Genomic DNA, 22,993 nt, shown 5'->3' with positions numbered 1-22,993 from the left:
AGAAATTTGAGTTGACGTTTCGGGTCGAAACCCTTCTTCAAAACCTACCTTGAAGATACTGTGCATTGTCCGGCCAAAAGATTTGTGACATATTTATGCTCATCATAGAATCTTACAGCACAGAAGGAGGCCATTCGGCCCATTGCGCCTGTGCCGGCTCTTTGAAAGAGCTCTCCAATTCGTCCCACTCCCCCTGCTCGTTCCACATAACCCTGCAGACTTTTCCTTTTCAAGTATATGTCTTAATTTCTTTTTGAAAATTACAATGCAACCTGCTTCCACCACCCTTTCAGACAGTGCACTCCAGATCATAACTTTTATCATTAATTGCATAGAACAGTGGCTGGTACATTGGAATTCAACTCTTCCATCAGGTATAGGTTTACCTAATGTCAGCCAAACTGTTAACAGATGCAAACAAAATCATCCCCCCTCTGCAAGAGTCAGGTTCTTTTAGGGTGAATTTTGTAGTCATCAAGGAAATATCGACAGTTGCTTGGAAATAGAGGATTTCCCATTTCGGGCAAGCACTCTCAGATCTGATATAGTCACATTACCGATGCTGTGTGATTCTAAGCTGCAGAAATCACAGTGGGGTTTCTGCCCTGCAAGTATTTTCTGTGCAGTGTTGCAGTTCAGATACTGTGGCTGAGAATTAGAAACTGTGGCTCGCTCCCACTTACCAGCTAGATCTGCTGTCAGTACAGTCACCAAAGGCAGCGCGCACAAGCCGAGCACAAAAGCAAATCCCAGCCACAACACCGGAAGCGCCGGTAAAACACAGAGAAATCCCACGGTGAACAAACTGATCAGTCTCCACCCCGATCAGCTGACAAATCATGATGCAGGTGCTGAAAACCACGATCTAAAACGGCGGGTAGAAGCCATCCAGCGCCACATGGTTTGCGACTGCCAGGTATTGGGCACTTGATGTGACTTTCTTCACCAAGAATGTGCATCAAGGGCATCCAGAGTGTGTGTCCGCTCCGTACCCCCCCGCCCCCCCAAATAGCCAGAGATCTAGTCCTTAGTACCAATTAGCAACGGTTAGGTGATAACTTGAACATTTATCAGGATTTTGTCCCGTCACTAGTTTGTATTTGAGCCCAGCTCCTAGAGATGAAAGGACAGTGAGTAATCAACTGTCTCTTAATGTCTCTTCACCTCCCAGACCTTCCCTTTTGTTCTTTCATCCCCTCCCCCATTTCCCAGCCCCCAAACTTGCTTTATAATCTGTTTCATTTCCTGCTTTTTTCTCAGTTCTGACGAAGGGTCTTCGACCTGAAACGTTGACTCTGTTTCTCTCTCCGCGGACGTTGCCTAAACCTGCTGAGCTTTTCCAGCGTCTTCTGTTGTTATTTTGGATTTCCAGCATCCGCAGTATTTTGCTATCGAGTAATCGACTGTGTTGTCTGGCCCTCCTCCCACTATCATTTTAGACCACCCTGAATTAACAATAATTTTAAACTGGATTGCATTTCTACAGCACCTTTCACGACCACCGTACGTTCCAAAGTACTTTCCAGCCAATGAAATACTTTTTGAAGTATAGTCACTGTTGTAATGTAGGAAACGCGGCAGCCAATTTGCACACAGCAAGCTCCCACAAACAACAATGACCAGATCATCGGTTTTAATGATGTTGATTGAGGGATAAATATTGGCCTCCAGGACATCGGGGATAACTCCCCTGCTCTTCTTCGAAATAGTGCCATAGGATATTTCATGTCCACCTGAGAGAGTGGACAGGGCCTCGGTTTAACGTCTTACCCGAAAGACGGCACCTCCGACAGCGCAACACTCCCTCAGTACTGCACTGGAGTGTCAGCCTAGGTTTTTGTGCTCGAGTCTCTGGCGCGGGGGCTTGAATCCACAACCTTCTGACTCAAAGGCGAGGGTGCTACCCACCGAGCCACGGCTGACACTATTTCAAAACAACGTGTGATTCTTTTACCTCAGTAACCTCTGTCAATGTTGCATCCAGTGTTTTCAAAACTGACTCAGCCACGATCCGTTTAACCTAGGGGAAGAAATATAGAAACTTCAGTCTTAAAATGAAATAGGCAAGCCAAAGAACAGAACGCCGACAACCAGTGGTTACACAGTCACCCGTGGGGGGAATCGTTGTTTTCTATTAGAAACACTGAAATGCAGCATTTAGGGTGCATGTTAGACCAGACACAAACTACCATTTTCCTCTAAGCATACTCCTGGAGATGATTGTGCAATGCCATAAAACAATCCAAGAGCTGCCCCAGCTAATATAAACAATCTGCTAAATTTTCTAGTCAAATAGCCACCATTTTTTTTTTTTTTAAGTTCCCATATTTCACAATTGCACTGTTACAAGGTACACAATTGCAAAATGGCTGGACTAAAATGGTATATTTTCTTGAAATCTGAGCCCAGAATAGTATAAAAACACGTCGGCAACTTGTCTGAGAGCAGGTGGGAAAATCGTCCGACAACTCCATGGCCCTTGTTTGATGTTTTCACTGGATTTAAAATCTTAACTGAATTACGTTGGTTTAATCTGCACTTTATTCTTAGACTACAGAACAGGGTTCACGCTACTACAAAGAGATTTGTGCAAGGTTAAAAAGGTGGTAAGGTATCACATCCAAATATTGTACACAGGTTTATGCAGTTGATAGGAGTATAGAATCAGTCTTGTGGCTTTTTTTTTTCTAAAACTGGAAGTCCAATCATTAACAAAAAAAAAAATCAACAGGTCAATCTATTTCAGATACAAGAAGTCATTTATTTTTTCTTATCTTTTTCAAGCTGATAATTTTAAGCTGTAAACTCCAGGATAAGGTCGTTGCAGAGTCTTATCCTGGAGTGTCGCTTTCTGGTGCTCCAGGTAGACGTTCAGATTAAATATACAAGTTGATCTCCCGAGCCATCGCAAACAGAAAGACAGGACAAAAGTGTAGTAATTCAAGTGAAGCAGTGGTAGAAGCCAGGGAATAATTGGACGAGGGCGCGCATATGTAATTCAGTCCCCGTTCTAAAATCATGCATTCTGCCATTTCATTTATAAATTCCTATGTCCACATTTCTACGAGAAATTTGTCATGCTGTAATTGCACCCTCCCACCAGCGGTGGCACTCCAGCTGTCTGAGTGCAGTTACAGCAATAACAAATTCCCACAGACATTATACACATTGACACAAGACCACAAGAATTAGGAACATAAGTAGGACATTTGGACCTTCGAGCCATTCAATAAGATCATGGCTGATCTTCGACCTCAACTCCACTTTCACGCCCGATCCCTTGATTCCAAAAATCTATCTGTCTCAGCCTTGAATATACTCAACAACTCAGCAGCCACAGCCCTCTGGGGCGGAGAACTCCAATGATTCACAACCCTCTGAGTGAAGAAATTCCTCCTTATCTCAGTCTTAAATGGCCGACCCCTTATCCTGAGACTATGCCGCCTCGTTCTAGACTCTCCAGATAGGGCAAACAGCCTCTCAGCATCTACCCTGTCAATCCCCCTCAGAATTTTGTATATTTCAATGAGATCACCTCTCATTCTTCTAAGCTCCAGAGAGTAGAGGCCCAATCTAATTAATCTCTGCTCATAGGATAACCATCTCACCCCAGGGATCAATCTAGTGAACCTTGTTGCACCGCCTCTATGACATGTATGTCCTTTCTCAGATAAGGAGACCAAAACTGTGCACAGTTCTCCAGGTGTGGTCTCACCAAGGCCCTGTACAATTGTAGCAAGACTTCCTTACTCTTATACTCCAACCCCCTTACAATATAGGCCAACATGCCATTTGCCTCCCTAATTGCTTACTGTACCTGCACGCTAACTTTCTGTGTTTCCTGTACAAGGATACTTAAATCCCTCTGAACACCAACATTTAATAGTTTCTCACCATTTAAAAAAAGGAATGTATAATGGAAAAGTTAACAGGAAGTGTACAGAGAGATAAGGCTTTCAATATACAGATGTACAGCTGAGCTGAGTGCATTCGTACAGTTCAAAAAAAGCTTGAATTATTAGTCCCTTTAACAAAAAAATATATCCTCCGGTGCTTCACAAAAAGAAAGAGATAAGGGAACAGATAGCAAACTATAGCGAGAGAGATGTATGAAAGCTTAATCAAAAAGATGGGTTGAGAGAACGTACGTACCATTTGAAGTAGCTGTCGGAGGTATTCGAGTGGAATATGAAATTCTTTTGTACTGCAGCCAGTGAACAGCGGGGAGACGGAGAAACTCGAGCTAATGGTAGAGAAGTAATATTGGGGGTCCAAAGCACTGCCATCGGGGAGGTACGAACCTGCAACAGAAAAAGCCAATTTTCCCAATTACCCAGGAGAACAGAAGCTAACCTAACCAATCCCCCCCACCCACACAAAAACCCAATTTAACACAGTTGCAAGAAAAATGCATTCACAAAGAGGAATTACTTTTTTGGTAAGAACCATAAAAGTTTACAGCACAGAAGGAGGCCAATCAGTTATTCATGTCTGTGCTGGCTCTTTGCTATTCATACTGGAGTTTTTTTTTCAAATGTCGAGAGGTTTTGATAAAGTAAATAGGCAAAAAATATTGCCTCTGGCATGTGCGCCAATAACTAGAGGTCCACAGATTCAAAATCCTTGGAAAAAGATCTAGAGGGGAGACGAGGAGAAATTTTTTCACTCAGAGTTGTCGAGATCTGGAACGCTTGACCTGAAAAGGTGGTGGAAGCTGATTCCATCGATAATTTTAAAACAGAATTGGACAGGTGCTGGAGGATGAGGAACTTACAGGGTTACGGACAAAAAGCGCAGACGTGGGACTAAACACGACGGCTCTTTCAAGGAGCCAGCACAGGCATGACAGGCCGAATGGCATCCTTCTGTGCTTAAGTTTCTATCAATCTATTATCTATGTATAATTTTATATTCATGGCCCTCCATCACTAACTCCCCAACCAAAGTAAATAGTCTTTCTCTATTTGCTCTACCAAAGCTCTTCATAATATTAAAACCTCCATTAAATCTCCTCTTAGCCTTCTCTGCTCCACTAGTAATAGCCCCAGTGTCTCAAGTCTCTCCTTATAACTATAGTTTCCCATCCTTGGCATCATCCTGCTGAACCTATGCCGAATACTCTCTACGACGTTAATGTCCTTTCTATAATAAAGCACCTAAGCCTACGCAGTTTTCGGTGGACTAACCAATTCAACATCCATTTACTCCAACGCTCTGCTCCTGTCCGTTAATTCACTTTCTATCCATGCTACGATACCTCCTCTTATACCATGCAACTGAATTTTATTCTTGTGAGACACATTATCAAATGCCTGCCGACAATCCATATAAGAATGCATTATAATGCATTCCCTTTATCTATCCAATTGATCACTTCTTCAGCAACAAAAAACTCTTGCATTTGTCTAACAGGACTTGCCTTTAACAATGTGTTGACTGTCCTCTATTTACTCGTGCATTTTGAAATATTCAGTAATTTTATCTCGAATTATACTGACTGTATGGGGGGAATTTTAACATGGATGAGTGGGTGGGAGTCAATGTTGCCTGCAATTATTTTTGACGCCACGCGGACCCTTCAAAATACCGTGCATGCTTAAAGGGAACATTGGTGGGAGCGGGCGCAGGTGGTGGGGGGGGTTTAAGCGGGCAAGAAATAAATTGAAGCATGTCGGGAAGCCGGCTTCAAACCACCGACCTCTGGGTTTTACCGAGGTGGGACAAGGGGCGGGCAGCCAACCCGCTCCCAGGAGGCAGGCTGGCATTTTTAATATGTTAATGAGGCCAAAAGCAGCAGATTTACTATGGCCAGCCTGGTTTCCTGATCCTCAGGAAACAGGGCAGCTGCAGGGAGGCGAAGACAGTCTCAAGGAGCACTCTTTGTGGGCAAGGAGGAGCAGCAGTGCTTCCTCCTGGCACCCCAAGCTCCCCCACTATCAGACCACCCCACCCTGGGTCAGGGATAGGACCTACATAGAAGATAGGAGCAGGAGTAGGCCATTCGGCCCCTCGAGCCTGCTCCGCCATTCAATGCGATCATGGCTAATCATCCAAACTCAGTACCCTGTCCCTGCCTTCTCCCCATACCCCTTGATCCCTTTAGCCTTAAGAAATATATCCAACTCCTTCTTGAATATATTTAATGAATTGGCCTCAACTGTCTTCTGTGGTAGAGAATTCCACAGGTTCACCACTCTCTGGGTGAAGAAATTCCTCCTCATTTCTGTCCTAAATGGCTTATCCCTTATCCTTAGACTGTGGCCCCTGGTTCTGGACTCCCCGACCATCGGGAACATCCTTCCTGCATCTAGTCTGTCCAGTCCTGTCAGAATTTTATAAGTTTCAATGAGATCCCCTCTCATTCTTCTAAACTCCAGCGAGTATAAGCCCAATCGACCCAATCTCACCTGGTCCTGCGGCCTCCTCCGGAGTGCTCCCCGTCCGACTCGAAGCCAAGCCGGTCAATCAGGCTGACTTCCAAACAGGGGAACCTATCACTGACAGAAGATGCACGCTGTGGAATTAAATCTCCAGAGTGCGGAGAAACCCAGGCCTCCGGGTTTCCCGCGCGTTACCGGACCCCAGCCCTGATCCCAGCCTGTCAAGAAGTAAAAGTTCCCCCCTATATGTTCACATTCATTGGCATTGTGCTTTTACAGCATTGGTGATGGTATTCAGTACATTTTAAATAGCAACGTTATTAGTTAAAAATCGCTGATTCAATCTTTGAAGCATTAAATCTTACCTTCAAAATACTGCAAATTGGTCCCTCCAGGTGAAGAAGGAACTGTTGCGCGTTCAGGGCTTACCTGCAGTATTAAAAAAAAACAATGAGGACAAAACAATGCAAAAACTGCAAAGCTTGGTGCTGAATTGATGCAACTACACTAACACCCTGGGCACCAGCAGCTGATTCAGCACAGACAGGAGATTAAACTTAGGGCACTAAAATGAATGCTTTAGAACGTAACAGGGCACTTACCAACAGAGCCCGTAAAGAAGCTATTGCTTATATTTCTGTAGAGGAAAAGAACTTCTCTTTCCCAATATAGATATTAGTCTATCAGTATTTTTATTTCCTTCTCAAATGCAAGTTTCTTTTGAGGAAAATTGAAAAAAAAAAGAGGCTTATAATTTACTTTCACAACTTTAAATACTTCCCAAATTGCTGAACATAAGAAATAGGAGCAGGAGTCGGCCATATGGCCCCTCGAGCTGCTCCGCCATTCAATAAGATCATGGCTGATCATCGACCTCAACTCCACTTTCCCGTCCGATCCCCCATATCCTTTGATTCCCCATGAGTCCAAAAATCTATCGATCTCAGCCCTGAATATACTCAAAGACTCAGCATTCACAGCCCTCTGGGGCAGAGAATTCCAAAGATTCACAATCCTCTGAGTGAAGAAATTCCTCCTTATCTCGGTCTTAAATGGCCGACCCTTTATCCTGAGACTATGCCCCCTAGTTCTAGACTCTCCAGCCAGGGGAAACAACCTCTCAGCATCTACCCCTTTCAATGAGATCACCGCTCATTCTTCTAAACTCCAGCGAGTATAGGCCCATTCTACACAATCTCTCATCATAGGACAGCTCTCTCATCCCAGGAATCAATCTAGTGAACCTTTGTTGCACCGCCTCCAAGGCAAGTATATCCTTCCTTAGATAAGGAGACCAAAACTGTGCACAGTACTCCAGGTGTGGTCTCACCAAGGCCCTGTACAATTATAGCAAGACTTCCTTACACTTATATGCCAATCCTCTTGCAATAAAGGCCAACACGCCATTTGCCTTCCTTATTGCCTGCTGTACCTGTATGCTAGCTTTCTGTGTTTCTTGCACGAGGACACCCAATTCTCTCTCAACACCATTTAAAAAATATTCTGTTTTTCTATTCTTCCTACCAAAGTGAATAACCTCACATTTCCCTACATTATACTCCATCTGCCACCTTACTGCCCAATCACTGAGTCTATCTATATCCCTTTGCAGACTCTTTGTGTTCTCCTCACGGCTTACTGTCCCATCTAAGAACATAAAAACATAAGAAATAGGAGCAGGAGTCGGCCATTCGGCCCTTCGAGCCTGCTCCGCCATTCAATGAGATCATGGCTGATCTTCTGCCTCAACTCCATTCACCAACCCTATCGCCATATCCCTTGATGCCCTTACTAGTCAGAAATCTATCGACTTCTGTTTTGAATATACCCAATGACTGAGCCTCCACAGCCCTCTGGGGTAGAGAATTCCAAAGATTCACCACCCTCTGTGTGAAGAAATTTCTTCTCATCTCAGTCCTGAATGGCCTACCCTTTATCCTGAGGCTGTGGCCCCTGGTTCTAGACTCCCCAGCCAAGGGAAACATTCTCCCAGCATCCACCCTATCAAGCCCTGTAATCATTTTGTATGCTTCAATGAGATCCCCTTTCATTCTTCTGAATTCAAGAGAATACAGGCCTAGTTTACTCAATCTCTTCTCATACGACAGTCCCGCCATCCCAGGAATCAACCTTGTGAACCTTTGTTGCACTCCCTCTATGGCAAGTATATCCTTTCTTAGGTAAGGAGACCAAAATTGTACACAGTACTCCAGGTGTGGTCTCACCAAGGCCCTATATAATTGGAGTAAGACTTCTTTACTCCTGTACTCAAATCCTCTTGTAATGAAGGCCAGCATACTATTTGCCTTCCTAATGGCTTGCTGCACCTGCACATTCACTTTCAGTGACTCATGTACAAGGACACCCAGGTCCCTTTGAGCATCTGCATTCCCCAATCTTCCACCATTTAGGAAATACTCTGCCTTTCTGTTTTTTCTACCAAAGTGGATAACTTTGGTAGCCATGATCGCATTGAATGGCGGAGCAGGCTCGAGGGGCCGAATGGCCTACTCCTGCTCCTATCTTCTATGTTTCTATGTTTCACATTTATCCACATTATATTCCATCTGCCATGTTCTCGCCCACTCACTGAGCCTGTCGAGATCCCCTTGAAGCCTCTTCACAACTGACACTGCCACCTAGCTTTGTATCATCAGCAAATTTGGAAATGTTGCATTTAGTCCCCTCATCCAAATCATTGATATAGATTGTGAATAGCTGGGGCCCAAGCACCGATCGTTGCGGTACCCCACTAGTCACAGCTTGCCATCCTGAAAAAGACCCGTTTATCCCTACTCTTTGCTTTCTGTCTGTTAACCAATTCTCAATCCATGCTAGTATATTACCCCTAACCCCATGAGCCCTAATCTTGTGTAATAACCTTTTATGTGGCACCTTATCGAATGCCTTTTGGAAATCTAAATATATTACATCCACTGGTTCCCCTTTATCTATCCTGCTAGTTACATTCTCAAAAAACTCTAATAAATTTGTCAAACACGGTTTCCATTTCATAAAACCATGTTGACTCTGCCTAATCATGTTATGATTTTCTAAGTGCCCTGATACCACTTCCTTAAAATGGATTCCAGCATTTTCCCAATGACTGATGTCAGGCTAACTGGCCTGTAGTTCCTTTTTTCCCCCCCTCTCCCTCCTTTCTTTGCACCATTTCCCACGCCACCTAAATTTAATTATGAGCAGAGAGGAAAGTCGTCTTTCAGACAAAAAACTTAATACCCGTAGTGAACACTGAAATTGAGTTTTGCTTTATAACCTGGGAGACATTCGTCACGCTGCTGGTTTTGTGTCGTAAGCTATCACACGACTGGCAGACCGTCAGAAGGGAGCTGGGCAGGATTGATCGAAAGTCGTTGAAGGAGCGCCGCCTCAGTCCATCCAGCTCATTGGGAGCTTTAAGTGATTGTGGTGCTATTTTGGGAAACAGCTTTGAAAGAAGAGATTCATCTGTGTTACTGTAACGTCCAAATGCTCTGCCAATTCCAATCAAGCAAGGCACTGCGTATCTGCACAAGTTTACTGCGAAAGGCAAAAGTTATTATTAATATAGAGCAAACCAACAGAATACAGGTATTGAACTTGATGTTTATACATAGAAACATAGAAGATAGGAGCAGGAGTAGGCCATTCGGCCCCTCGAGCCTGTTCCGCCATTTAATGAGATCATGGCTGATCATCCAAATTCAGTACCCTGTCCCTGCTTTCTCCCCATATCCCTTGATCCCTTTAGCCTTAAGAAATATATCTAACTCCTTCTTGAATATATTTAATAAGTTGGCCTCAACTGCCTTCTGTGGTAGAGAATTCCACAGGTTCACCACTCTCTGGGTGAAGAAATTCCTCCTCATCTCTGTCCTAAATGGCTTACCTCTTATCTTTAGACTGTGACCCCTGGTTCTGGACTCCCCCGCCATCGGGAAGATCCTTCCTGCATCTAGTCTGTCTAGTCCTGTTAGAATTTTATAAGTTTCAATGAGATCCTCTTTCATTCTTCTAAACTCCAGCGAATATAAGCCCAATCGACCCAATCTCTCCTGCCATCCCAGGTTTCAGCAATAGTTCAATAAAAAAAAGGGACATTTCGGCGAAATCCTGTCATATTATCTTTAGCATGCGGAAACTGGAACTGTCAGATGTGATGCAAACTTCTTATGGTTTTAGCCTCTGAAATATTTCCCGTGCGTGAGTGATACAAACTCAGTGACTACAGCTGATCTGCAGCGAACTGGTACAGGAATCAAAATGCATCTTTTGACCATTTTGAGTGAGATATTTGTGATCTAAAAGCAAGCCACGAGCCTGACAATCAAGTTCAGGCCACACTTGTCAGCATGAGTAGCCTCTGGGGAATTCGAGAGCAAAAGACGAGGAGCACACGGACCATTTCTCGTTTGTATCCCTATAGCACATTTGGTCAATGATTTAATCAGTATGAAAAAGTTTGACAGCAGATCAGTAATTTTTGGGCAGGAGACCATTGGTCCCTCTAGCCTACCCTTCCAAACCACCTATCAGTTTCCTTACCATGATTCTGGGACTAATATGCCTGTATCCCCTTTTCTAACAGGAATTCATCCACTCCTTTTTAAAAAAAATCTGCCATGGCTTTTTGTTACACCAAATATTCCATCACCGTCTTATTAAAAATTAAATCTAAATTTCTTACTTTCTTTTTGCACCCTTAACTTTATTGTCATAGTCACTGAATCCGAGGTCTGACAGAAGAACTTTCCTGAATCCAAGTTTGATGCCAGAGCACTACTTCATGATAATTGTGATTAGCAATTTCTCCATAAAAGCCTCAACCCAGATCTTGTAGGTCTGGTGTTTCAGAGGGCATTTAAAGCAGTATAGAAATACCTTTATCCTGAGTCTGAGGTGCCAGGCACATTCCCAACAGCACTTCCATCACATCCAGTATAGCCTCCAGAATCTGTAAAATGATTTTTTTTAAATCAAAAATGACAAAGTTCAAATTTCTGAGCTGTTTCCCCAAACACTCTGAATTCTTTCATTTGAAAGTGAGTTGTAAATACAAAAAGGGTTGCACAGAGATATGTTACACTTTGAAACCTGTACATTACAAATCAACACTCTCCACAGCTAGAGGAAACAAAAATGGATATTCAAAATTGTTATTCGTAATAGCATCACAAGACAAAATAGTTCTTAAGACAGACAGTCCTATAAATGCAACTATAAATGTGAAGTGTTAATCTTACCTATTATGCTAAATAATAACTAAAAGATATATATTGTCTTTTTCTGGCATCAAGTCAAAGCAGTTTTTTTTTTTATTCGTTCCTAGGATGTGGGCATCGCTGGCAAGGCCAGCATTTATTGCCCATCCCTAGTTGCCCCTTGAGAAGGTGGTGGTGAGCCGCCTTCTTGAACCGCTGCAGTCCATATGGTGAAGGTACTCCCACAGTGCTGTTAGGGAGGGAGTTCCAGGGTTTTGACCCAGCAACATATTTCTAAGTCAGGATGGTGTGTGACTTGGAGGGGAACTTGGAGGTGGTGGTGTTCCCATGCGCCTGCTGCCCTTGTCAATTGAACTGTTTCACAGTAATAGCCACCAATTTGGAATTGGAACTCTTTAAAAAAAGAAGTGTGCACCATCACATAATCCAATTGGTTACTGGTCACCAAGACTTTAGTCATTTTTCTAAGGTAACAGAACAATGCCCTCACCTGTACCCTTAATGCAGATTCTCTCTGGGCTACATCGAAAAGCAGAGTCACCAAACAGAAGCTGAAGTTTTCAGCAACAGGAAGCTTTCCTGCAAGATAGAAAAAATAATAAATTGCGAGTTCTTTCTGCACATTATTTCCTTGTGACACTCTTCCCATATACAATGTTGCTTTACTGCAATTACTATCAGTACAGTACTGTACTGTTTCAGAGATTAGAACATGATTAAAATAATACAAAAGCAAAATACTGCGGATGCTGGAAATCTGAAATAAAAACAGAAAATGCTGGAAATGCTCAGCAGGTCAGGCAGCATCTGTGGAGAGAGAAACAGAGTTAACGTTTCAGGTCGATGACCTTTCGTCAATAGCTTGCTGTTGGACTGTGAAACCAAATATAGGTTTATAAAGATTCCTGTTTTCTAGATGTATATAGATTGGCATCATTTGTTTAGTCTAAAAGCTCTGATCCAAGAAGGATTCCACAATTATCTCATCTAATTTACAGGAAGACCATTTCCCTAAGTCTTTATTCAACTTTGAGCTCCTCCCATGGCTATAGCTACAATTCATTAGGAAATAAGTGTCTTTACTCCTCTTGCTCACACAGAACACCAAAGCCTATTACTGAACCTGTGTGATTAAAACCTCGTTTAGTCAGCGAGGGTTCAAAAAGAAAAAAAAGAACTTGCATTTCTATAGCACCTTTCACAACCTCAAGACATCTCAAAGCGTCTTACAGCCAATGAAATGCTTTTGAAGTGTATTCACTCTTGTAATGTAGGAAACAGGGCAGCCAATTTGCGCACAGCAAGGTCCCACAAACAGCAATGTGATAATGACCAGATAATCTGTTTTAGTGATGTTGATTAAGGGATAAATATTGGCCCCAGGACACCAGGGAGAACTCCCTGCTCTTCTTCGATATAGTGCCACGGGATCTTTTATGTCCACCTGAGAGAGCAGACAGGGCCTCGGTTTAACATCTCATCCGAAAGACGGCACCTCCGACAGTGCAGCACTCCCTCAGCACCGCACTGGAGTGTCAGCCTGGATTTTTGTGCTCAAGTCTCTGAAGCGGGACTTGAACCCACAACCTTGTGACTCAGAGGCGAGAGTGCTGCCCACTGAGCCACGGCTGACAGCTACAATTCAATCGAAGTACGCTGAATAACAAAAGAAATGTTTTAAAGAATGGATACTCCAGGGTAAAAACATTGGTAAACGCTGATGGGGCTCTTCCCCTCCCTCAGATGTACAAAGTAACTACTTAGGAATGAGATTTATTTTTGCACGTCTCTCTTAATTAGAGAGGATTGTGCTAAACATGCAGTTAATACATGAGAATTACAAGTACTTAGTTACTCAGTCTAAACTGTGCTACACAATGCTTCTAGTGTAGAACAGCTCAGAAACAAACTCCAATTAGCCTTTCCACTGCTCAGGCATGAAAGAGTAAAACTAAGGCATTGGAAAACTATAACCATGCAAAAGTAGAGAAATGCACAGCTCTTCCACCATTTGTAGCAAATGGCTAACTCCGTTCAATACAGATATCATGAAGCATTGGAATGACCTTTTCTACTACAGTATAACAAAGAGTTAATAAAGCGTATGGGATCCTTGGGCTTTATAAATAGAGAGGCACAGAGTACAAAAGCCAGGAAGTGAAATTTAAATTCTTAAGGGGCTTGACAGGGTAGATGCTGGGAGGATGTTTCCCCTGGCTGGGGAGTCTAGAACTAGGGGTAATTTTTTTAATGGTGAGAAACTATTAAATGTTGGTGTTTAGAGAGATTTAGGTGAACTTGTACAGGAGAAACAGAGCGTTAGCGTGCAGGTACAGCAAGCAATCAGGAAGACAAATGGCATGTTGGCCTTTATCGCAAGGGGGTTGGAGTATAAGAGTAAGGAAGTCTTGCTCCAATTGTACAGGGCCTTGGTGAGACCACACCTGGAGTACTGGGCACAGGTTTGGTCTCCTTATCCAAGGAAGGATATAGTTGCCTTAGAGGCGGTGCAACAAAGGTTCACTAGATTGACTCCTGGGATAAGAGGGCTGTCCTATGAGAAGAGATTGAGCAGGTTGGGCCTATACTCTCTGGAGTTTAGAAGAATGAGAGGTGATCTCATTGAAATGTATAAGATTCTGAGGGGGCTTGACAGGGTAGATGCTGACAGATTGTTTCCCCTGGCAGGAGAGGCTAGAACTAGGAGGCACAGTCTCAGGATAAGGGGTCGGCCATTTAAGACCGAGATGAGGAGGGATTTCTTCACTCAGAGGGTTGTGAATCTTTGGAATTCTCTGCCCCAGAGGGCTGTGGATGCCGAGTGGTTGAGTATATTCAAGGCTGAGATCGATAGATTTTTGGACTCTAGGGGAATCAGGGGATTTGGGGATTGGGTGGGAAAGTGGAGCAGAGGTCGAAGATCAGCCATGGTCTTATTGAATGACAGAGCAGGCTCGAAGAGCCATATGGCCTACTCCTGCTCCTATTTCTTATGTTCTTAAGTTATGCTAAACCTATATAAAATACAAGTCCGATCCCAGCTGGAGTATTGTGACCAATTCTAGGCATCACACTTTAGGAAGGATGTGAAGGCTTTGGAGAGGGTACAGAAGAGATTTACTAGAATGGTTCCATGGATGAGGGATTACAGTTACGTGGATAGACTGGAGAAGCTGGGGTTGTTCTTCTTAGAGCAGAGAAGGCTAAGAGGAGATTTGATCGAGGTGTTTAAAATCATGAAGGGTTTAGACAGAGTAAATAAAGAGAAACTGTTTCCAGTGGCTGAAGGGTCAGTAACCAGAGGCCACAGATTTAAGGTGATTGGCAAAAGAACCAGAGGCGACATGAGGAAAAACTTTTTTATTCAATGAGTGGTTAGGATTTGGAATGCACTGCCTGATAGGGTGGTGGAAACATTAAAATTAAGTCAGAGAGACAGGAAATAGAGCTACATAGATTCCCCCAACTCAATTATTTGATTTTAAACAATAGCTATTGTGGCCGAAGTGAACACATTAAACCCAGTAAAACCATTATAGGCACAACGTGGCAAAACAAATTATACAAAGAACTCATACTTACGTAACACCTTTCATGTCCTCAGAGATGCCAATGTGCTCCACAGTCAATGAATTCCCTTTGAAGTACCGTCACTGTTGGTTTGTCGGCCAAGTAAATACTGTGGCTACAAGAGCACGAGAGAGCCTGGGTATTCTGCGGCAAGTGTCTCACCTCCTGACTCCCCAAAGCCTTTCCACCATCTACAAGGCACAAGTCAGGAGTGTGATGGAATATTCTCCACTTGCCTGGATCAGTGCAGCTCCAACAACACCCAAGAAGCTCGACACAATCCAGGACAAAACAGCCTGCTTGATTGGCACCCCATCCACCACTTTAAACATTCACTCCCTCCACCACTGGCGTACCGTGGCTGCAGTGTGTACCATCTACAAGATGCACTGCAGCAACTCGCCAAGGCTTCTTCGACAGCACCTTTAAAAAAAATAATAATTCCTGGGATGTGGGCATCACTGGCAAGGCCAGCATTTATTGCCCATCCCTAATTGCCCTCGAGAAGGTGGTGGTGAGCCGCCTTCTTGAACCGCTGCAGTCCGTGTGGTGAAGGTACTCCCACAGTGCTGTTAAGGAGGGAGTTCCAGAACTTTGACCCAGTGACGATGAAGGAACAGCAATATAATTCCAAGTCAGAATGGTGTGTAACTTGGAAGGGAACTTGGAGTTGATGATGTTCCCACGCACCTGCTGCCCTTGTCCTTCTAGGTGGTAGAGGTCGCGGGTTTGGGAAGTGCTGCCGAAAAAGCCTTGGCGAGTTGCTGCAGTGCATCTTGTAGATGGTACACACTGCAGCCACGGTGCGCCAGTGGTGGAGTGAGTGAATGTTTAAGGTGGTGGATGCGGTGCCATTCAAGCGGGCTGTTTTGTCCTGGATGGTGTCGAGCTTCTTGAGTGTTGTTGGAGCTGCACTCATCCAGGCAAGTGGGGAGTATTCCATCATACTCCTGACTTGTGCCTTGTAGATGGTGGAAAGTCAGGAAGTGAGACACTCGCTGCAGAATACCCAGCCTCTGACCCGCTCCTGTAGCCACAGTATTTATGTGGCTGGTCCAGTTAAGTTTCTGGTCAATGGTGACCCCCAGGATGTTGATGGTGGGGGATTCAGTGATGGTAATGCCGTTGAATGTCAAGGGGCAGTGGTTAGATTCTCGCTTGTTGGAGATAGTCATTGCCTGGCACTTGTGTGCCGCAAATGCTACTTGCCACTTATCAATCCAGGCCGAGGCCCATCTGCTCTCTCAGGTGGATGTAAAAGATCCCATAGCACTATTTCAAAGAAGAGCAGGGGAGTTATCCCCGGTGTTCTGGCCAATCAACATCACAAAAACAGATTATCTGCTCATTATCACATTGCTGTTTGTGTGAGCTTGCTGTGTGCAAATTGGCTGCCGAGTTTCCTACATTACAACAGTGACTACACTGCAAAAGTACTTAATTGGCTGTAAAGCACTTTGGGACATCCGGTGGTCATGAAAGGCGCTATATAAATGTAAGTCTGTCTTTCTTTTCTTTTTACAGGTTTCACATTCAAACTGCAGAAAACAGAAGCATTCCACGGGGATCAAAGGGTTAAGAAATAACAGCAGCTTATTGAAGCAAAGGAGCCTTCTCTTTGTTTCATTTCCCATTTGTGGGAAAGCAGAAACACCGCCACATACTTTCACCACATCCTGTGCAATCTCTATTGCAGCAGAAGTGTGCAGCTTTCACCAGCTGAAGCGATCGACTTCCAGTGCAGCAGTGAGCAAGTGTCACGGGACTCCGTATCCCCCCCCCAGGAAAGAGGGCCACAATCTCACACACAGCAGCCACAAGCAACAGTGGGCCCCGCATTACAGCACCATGGACCAGTGCTGTGCTTCTCATTAAAATCAGAGCTCTACCGGGCAGCATTTCTGTCTGTTTTTAAACATCAACTTCTATGGAAACAAAGCAGACAGGAACATTATTATATTAAAAAAATCTGACACCTGCATGCACTTCCTTTGAACCATTTTCATTATAAATTCCAAAAGGATATGGTAGTCTAGTGGTGATGGAACTGGACTATCAGCCCAGAGATCATTAGTTCAAGTCCCAGCATGGCAAATTGTGAAAATTAATTCAATAAATCCAGTGGGCTGCTATCAGGAAATGAGCGGGCGAGAAAGCTGCCGGATAGTCGTAAAAACCCAAGTGCCTCCACTGTGGGTGGGGAAGGTGTGATTACAAATTTACAGAAGCAGTTTCAATTGTTAATGTGGACATTGGGGCTATTTATAATGAGAATATAAACACGACAGAATGTATGACCTTACATTGGGGACTCAATTACGTCTGCATGTCCTGGCCCAATTTCTCATGATCACTAACCCCACTTCACCTGAAGACTACACAGTCTTGATTCCCCGTGTACAGTGCTGTGGGAGATTAACTGGTATTTAATTTTTTTAAAAGTAACTAGTTACTTATAACATTTAAACAATCCCGCTGTGCAAACAAAATTGAAAAAAGGAATCCAAGTTAGCTCTCGTATCGCAAGCTCGTGATGAATACAAATTCATGGCAGGGCTGACAATACTCCAAACACACAATGACTCAAGTTTTCACTGAACTTTGTCAATTGTAACAGGCAATACAAAGGAGATCCCATTACCTCGACTTTTTTTTCCTGAGCTGTCTTCAATCCACTGGACTTTCGGCAACCCCTTAAGGAGCCGTAGCAGGTAAGGGACCACAGTTTCTTTATGCTGTGAAAAAGAAGAAATTAGTTACATCTGTCCAAATCAAATCATTTCATGAGTTGACAGCACTAAATGAGGAGGTTTAGCAAAACCTAAAAGGGGACTGTGAAAGACGTCAGGAAGATGTAAGTGAGTCAGTGGAACGGGCTGGCAATTTAATATGGGTAAAAGTGCGAGATAATACTTTGGGGACAGAAAAACACATGTAATGCAACTGTGCACTCAATGGAAATACATTGAAAGGTGTGGATGAACAGAGAGACATAAGGGTTTAAATACATAATTCCCTCTAAGTGCAAGTGCAAATAGATAAAGCCATAAAAAAACACCAACAGCATTTTGCGTTTTATAAATGGGGTATACAATACAACAATAAATTAGTACTGTGTGCAGGGTTTGGTACCGCCATTACTGAAAGGGCATTAAAGCCACAGAAAGCATACAGCGTAAATTCAGCAGAATGATGCCAGGGATGAGAAACGATAGTTATGAGGAGATTTGCGGCGAGGAGACTATGTCCACTGAAGCAGAGGAGGCAAAGAGTAGATTGGATAGAGGTTTTTAAATTTATGAAGGTTTTGATAAAGGGAATAGCGAAAGACTACTTCCTCTGGTTGGGGAGTCAGTGACAAGAGGTTACAAAGTTAAAATTATCACCGAGAGAGAGAGGGAAAAGGTTAGTGAAAATCTCTCTACGCAGAGGGTTGTTGGAGCATGGAGTGCTTTGCCAGAGAGTGATTGATGCAGATACCATCGCATCTTCCAAGGAGATAATTGGATAAATATTTGCATCAGAGGAAGATACAGGGCTATGAAATTATGAGGTGTATAAAATTATGAGGGGCCTGGATCGAGTGGATCGGAAGGACCCATTTCCCCTAGCAGAGCGGTCAATAACCAGGGGGCACAGATTTAAAGTAATTGGTAGAAGGATTAGAGGGGAGTTGAGGAGAACTGTTTTCACCCAGAGGGTGGTGGGGGTCTGGAACTCACTGCCCGAAAGGGTGGTAGAGGCAGAGACCCTCATTGCATTTAAAAAGTACTTGGTTATGCACCTGAAGTGCCGTAAACTGCAAGGCTACGGACCGAGAGCTGGAAAGTGGGATTAGGCTGGATAGCTCTTTGTCGGTCGGCACAGACACGATGGGCCGAATGGCCTCCTTCTGTGCCGTAAATTTCTAAGATTCTATGAGGAAGCGAGAACAGTGGGATGAGTTTTACTTCGCTCTTACAGAGAGCTGGCAAAGACACAGTTGTGCTAAATGGCTTCTTTATGTGCAGTATGGTTCTAATGTGGGAAATATCATTCACATGCAACAACAAAGCTTGAATTTTCAAAAATATAAATCAGCCACATTTTCTTTCAGTAAAACGTAACGTAACTTAGATTTTATGCAACTAAGTTACACAACTGCACCCAATGTTAGATTAATACTAAAATCAAAGTACTCTAAAATAGCTTGCTTTCTAACTAGAGTGCATGGAAAGTTTGAAAGGTGTCCAGATAAAGTGTAATTTATACAACAGGCCAAAGACTTAGACACAAAGCACCATCATTTCAGCATTTTTTTCCCCAACAAGATCAAAGTTGGAATTCCAGATTCAATTGCTACTGGGAGCCTAGGGACAAGCTGCGTTTTGTCTGATATAGTGTCGTATAATCTAATACGTATGCAGGATGCAAAACTGCAGCTTTAGACAAAAACGATACAAGGTCAGGGTGAGTTAGAGAATTACATGCAATTCTGGGTTAGTTTAGTCAAATCAAGCATAATTGGCAACATAAATCTTACACATCCTGCGCACATCCTGACCATTGTACAAAATGTACTGCAAGGACATGAGTTACACAAATAGCTCGTACATGCAAAAATAATAAAATGTGACAAGTGCAAAGTTCAAAAAAATTTGCACATTCTAACATTAGAATGTATAATATTAAAATTCTTGCTCAGCACACCACTTCCTATTCTTACTATTTTTTGATCACTCGTTCATGTTAATATTTACCATTGCTAAATTGCTATGTCAAGGCTTCACATTCAATTTTCCTACGTCAACTGTCACAGTGTAATTTCAGGCTTGGGCCACTAGGTGGTGCGGTGAGGTTAATTTCTAAAGTCTCGTTCCAATTTCCATCACCATCTTGTATTTCAAGAACAAGTTTGATTCATCAACTGGTCGTGAGCATCGTCACTGGTAACTTACGACTATTTATAAAAGATACAGGCCCTAAATTTGCGGTCGGAGGCATACAAGAAGGATACGCCTCCGAACCGAATAAAAAATCCGAACTAACCTGGTGTCTCTGGAGCTTCGGCCTCTTCGGTTCCTGGGCCTGCAGGCGTAGGCCTGCATAAAGGCCCACGGATCCCAGGGGTGCATGCGGTTTGCAAGCGTCCCTAGGATCACGTGGGCCAGCTCGACTAATCAAAAAGAGGGATTCCTACGAACGGAATCCCCATAAGCATAATAGAAATCCCCAAATAAATAAGAATTCACACTATTTAAATAAAAATAAATGATCACATGTCCAAAATTAATTAAAAGACCCTTTAATTATGCATTTAAAATAGAAATGTAATTTTTTGAAAAATAAATTTAAACATTTTAAAACAGGCCAAAATTTACCTAAACTAATTTTAAATGTATGTGTATGTTTAAATAATTTTTTTAAATGTTATTTTAACATTTATTTTAATCCTTATGCTGATAAAAGAAGGCCTTATGCCTGCTTTTACCAAGCGTAAGGGTTTGGTGGGCATTCGCTGGGCAGCTGTTGGGCAAATAGCCCCACTCTGCACCAGCAAAAGTGATTTTGTAGCAGATGCAGTGGATCTGTCCAAGCGAAACTTGACAGATCGTAAGTTCCGGGTAATCGCGCATGCGCAGCGCATATGGAAACCGGGAACTTGCGAGGCCATTCTGAAGGCTTCCGACAGCGTACAGTGTGAGCACGCTGTTGGAAGCACCGTCATTTCAGGCCCATAGTATTTTTTTTTGTGGAAAGTTTAGCAGGGAAAAACTTGTCCACGATACATGTACACGTCTACGGAACTTACATGAAACAGAATTTTGCAAAAAAGCTGGTTGATTTAACAAACCAAAGCAACATTTCAACAGTGACAGGAGTTGGATAGTAACAAGGGCTCTTTAGGTAACATTAAGGCCAAGGCAAGAGACAGCCATAGTCAAATGGATTCCAATAGAAAGACACATTCAAAGACTTGGGTCAAAATCAACTCATTTAAAATGCTCTGGTTCCTTCAGTGCTCATTATAGAACACACTACCGGATACAAACATACGAGCTCCAGGAGAGTCCAGCCTTATCAAAATATGTACAGAACAAATCCTTTTTACCTGAAGGTTCGACTCTGTCAGGAAAACCCCCAGAGCAATAACTGCATCCCTGCGCCGTTCATCCAGCTGAAAAGTGCCATGGAAATCCACAGGGCACATACATAATAACTTCTCTACCTGCAAGAAAATAAAAGTTAATTCAAGCTTCTCTGTCTCAACAAAGAACATAAAGCAACAGAAATACTGAACGTTCACATGTACAAGATATCCCACAGCTGGAGGGAAAGTCTGGGAGATGAGGAGACGTTTTTTTTTTAAAAACGCCGCAAGTTGTGATCTGGAACGCGCTGCCTGAAAGGGCGGTGGAAGTAGATTCAATAGCAACTTTCAAAAGGGAATGGGATAAATACTTGAAAAGGAGAAACTTGGAGGGTTATGGAGAAAGAGAATGGGATTAATTAGACAGCTCATTCAAAGAGCTGGCACAGGCACAATGGGCCGCGTGGCTTCCTTCTATGCTGCATGATTCTGTAAGTCTATGACACATGTATAAGATGCGGCATCGATCACAACCATTCCACAAAGAGTGGGAAATTGCCTCTTAATGCACACTGATTGTTCCACTGACTGCCACCGGTGCGCACCGACAGGGGCCAGGAAACAAGGAGCTTGCGAAGGGATGTGGGAAGCTAGGAGCCAGAAAGAGAGAAGCTGCAATGGAGAATTCAGAAGAGGCAGAAAAATAAGAGTGGGCTGGGAGGAGTGAACGTACTCCCAGATTAAGCTACAGTACCAACCACAACAATGACACATAGCACATGACCTTGCCCCTACTTTCAACTCTAAACACTTCTAGACTTATACATGAGTATATTTAGTGCTTCCATTTATATAGTGCCTCATTACATAGATTCACATAATCAATTACTTTTGGAGTACAGTGACTTCCATTGGTTTTATTTCATTTTCAATTGCTACCCCATAACCTGTTCTACACAATATTTTCAATACCACTTTAATCCTGTAATAAATTCACACTATTTACATATAGTTTTGATATTTTTTAATTCAAAACTGTATTCATATATATTGTCTTTTTGTTTCTTATGGTATAACTTGCTGCAGACAGCCTTTATTCAATAACTGCCCTAACCTAATACTAATTCAATGTCTGATACACAATATACCTGCAATTACACTGTTTGTACAGTACACAGTTGCAACAGCGACTGTGATAAGATAATCATCCTACTTAACTTTTGCCCGACACATATCCCTTATTTATTCCTGGCCAGCACTATTACAGGTTTAGGCAATTCAAAAATAGACACCTATTAGCAGCTTTTCATGGGTTTTAATAAAATTATATAGAATTTGGGAAATCCAATAACTATTAAGGATTTTTTTATTGTAATGAGTAGGCTTTCTTCAGTAAAAATGTACAAATAATTACCCTTCATCAGTTACCATCAGCTCATTTGCAGAACAGAAACTGTATTTCAAGGGCATTCATAATGGTCTTCTAATTCTGCAATGATTATTTTTATTTGATTTTCCAAATAAAGTCTTTGCTGAAAAGATGATTTCCTAAAGACGGCAATAATATTGTATCCAAAATATTACCAGAGACAACATAAGAAACCAAGAATACAGGAAGAAAAGTTCACTTTTACTATTCATTACCTGGGTCCTTTAATCAGGACCCATCCAATCACTTATTTACTCTCCCAAATCTTCCCCTCCCTTTTAGATATTTCAAGTCAGGATTCACTGCACTACATGGCAGCCAA

At 42.8% G+C, this 22,993-nt stretch overlaps 1 protein-coding gene across 2 annotated transcripts in view; it reads right to left on the bottom strand.

The window, feature by feature from the left end:
- The window catches only part of pi4kab (phosphatidylinositol 4-kinase, catalytic, alpha b), a 173,243-nt gene that overhangs the window by 146,147 nt on the left and 4,103 nt on the right, over window positions 1–22,993 (bottom strand). For both annotated transcript variants that reach the window (XM_086012001.1, XM_086012002.1), the window contains exons 2-9: window positions 21,264–21,380; window positions 17,814–17,907; window positions 12,093–12,181; window positions 11,262–11,334; window positions 9,658–9,920; window positions 6,746–6,809; window positions 4,153–4,301; window positions 1,955–2,020 (exon numbers count right to left, since the gene is read on the bottom strand). In XM_086012001.1, coding sequence (XP_085868127.1) covers window positions 1,955–2,020; window positions 4,153–4,301; window positions 6,746–6,809; window positions 9,658–9,920; window positions 11,262–11,334; window positions 12,093–12,181; window positions 17,814–17,907; window positions 21,264–21,380 — 915 coding nt within the window. The remainder of the gene's footprint in view (window positions 1–1,954; window positions 2,021–4,152; window positions 4,302–6,745; window positions 6,810–9,657; window positions 9,921–11,261; window positions 11,335–12,092; window positions 12,182–17,813; window positions 17,908–21,263; window positions 21,381–22,993) is intronic.

Source organism: Somniosus microcephalus, chromosome 19, assembly GCF_052327205.1.
Source record: "Somniosus microcephalus isolate GS21.2 chromosome 19, FLI_Smic_1.0, whole genome shotgun sequence".
NCBI classification, from domain to species: domain Eukaryota; kingdom Metazoa; phylum Chordata; class Chondrichthyes; order Squaliformes; family Somniosidae; genus Somniosus; species Somniosus microcephalus.
This window is presented reverse-complemented; position numbering and strand designations above follow the sequence as displayed.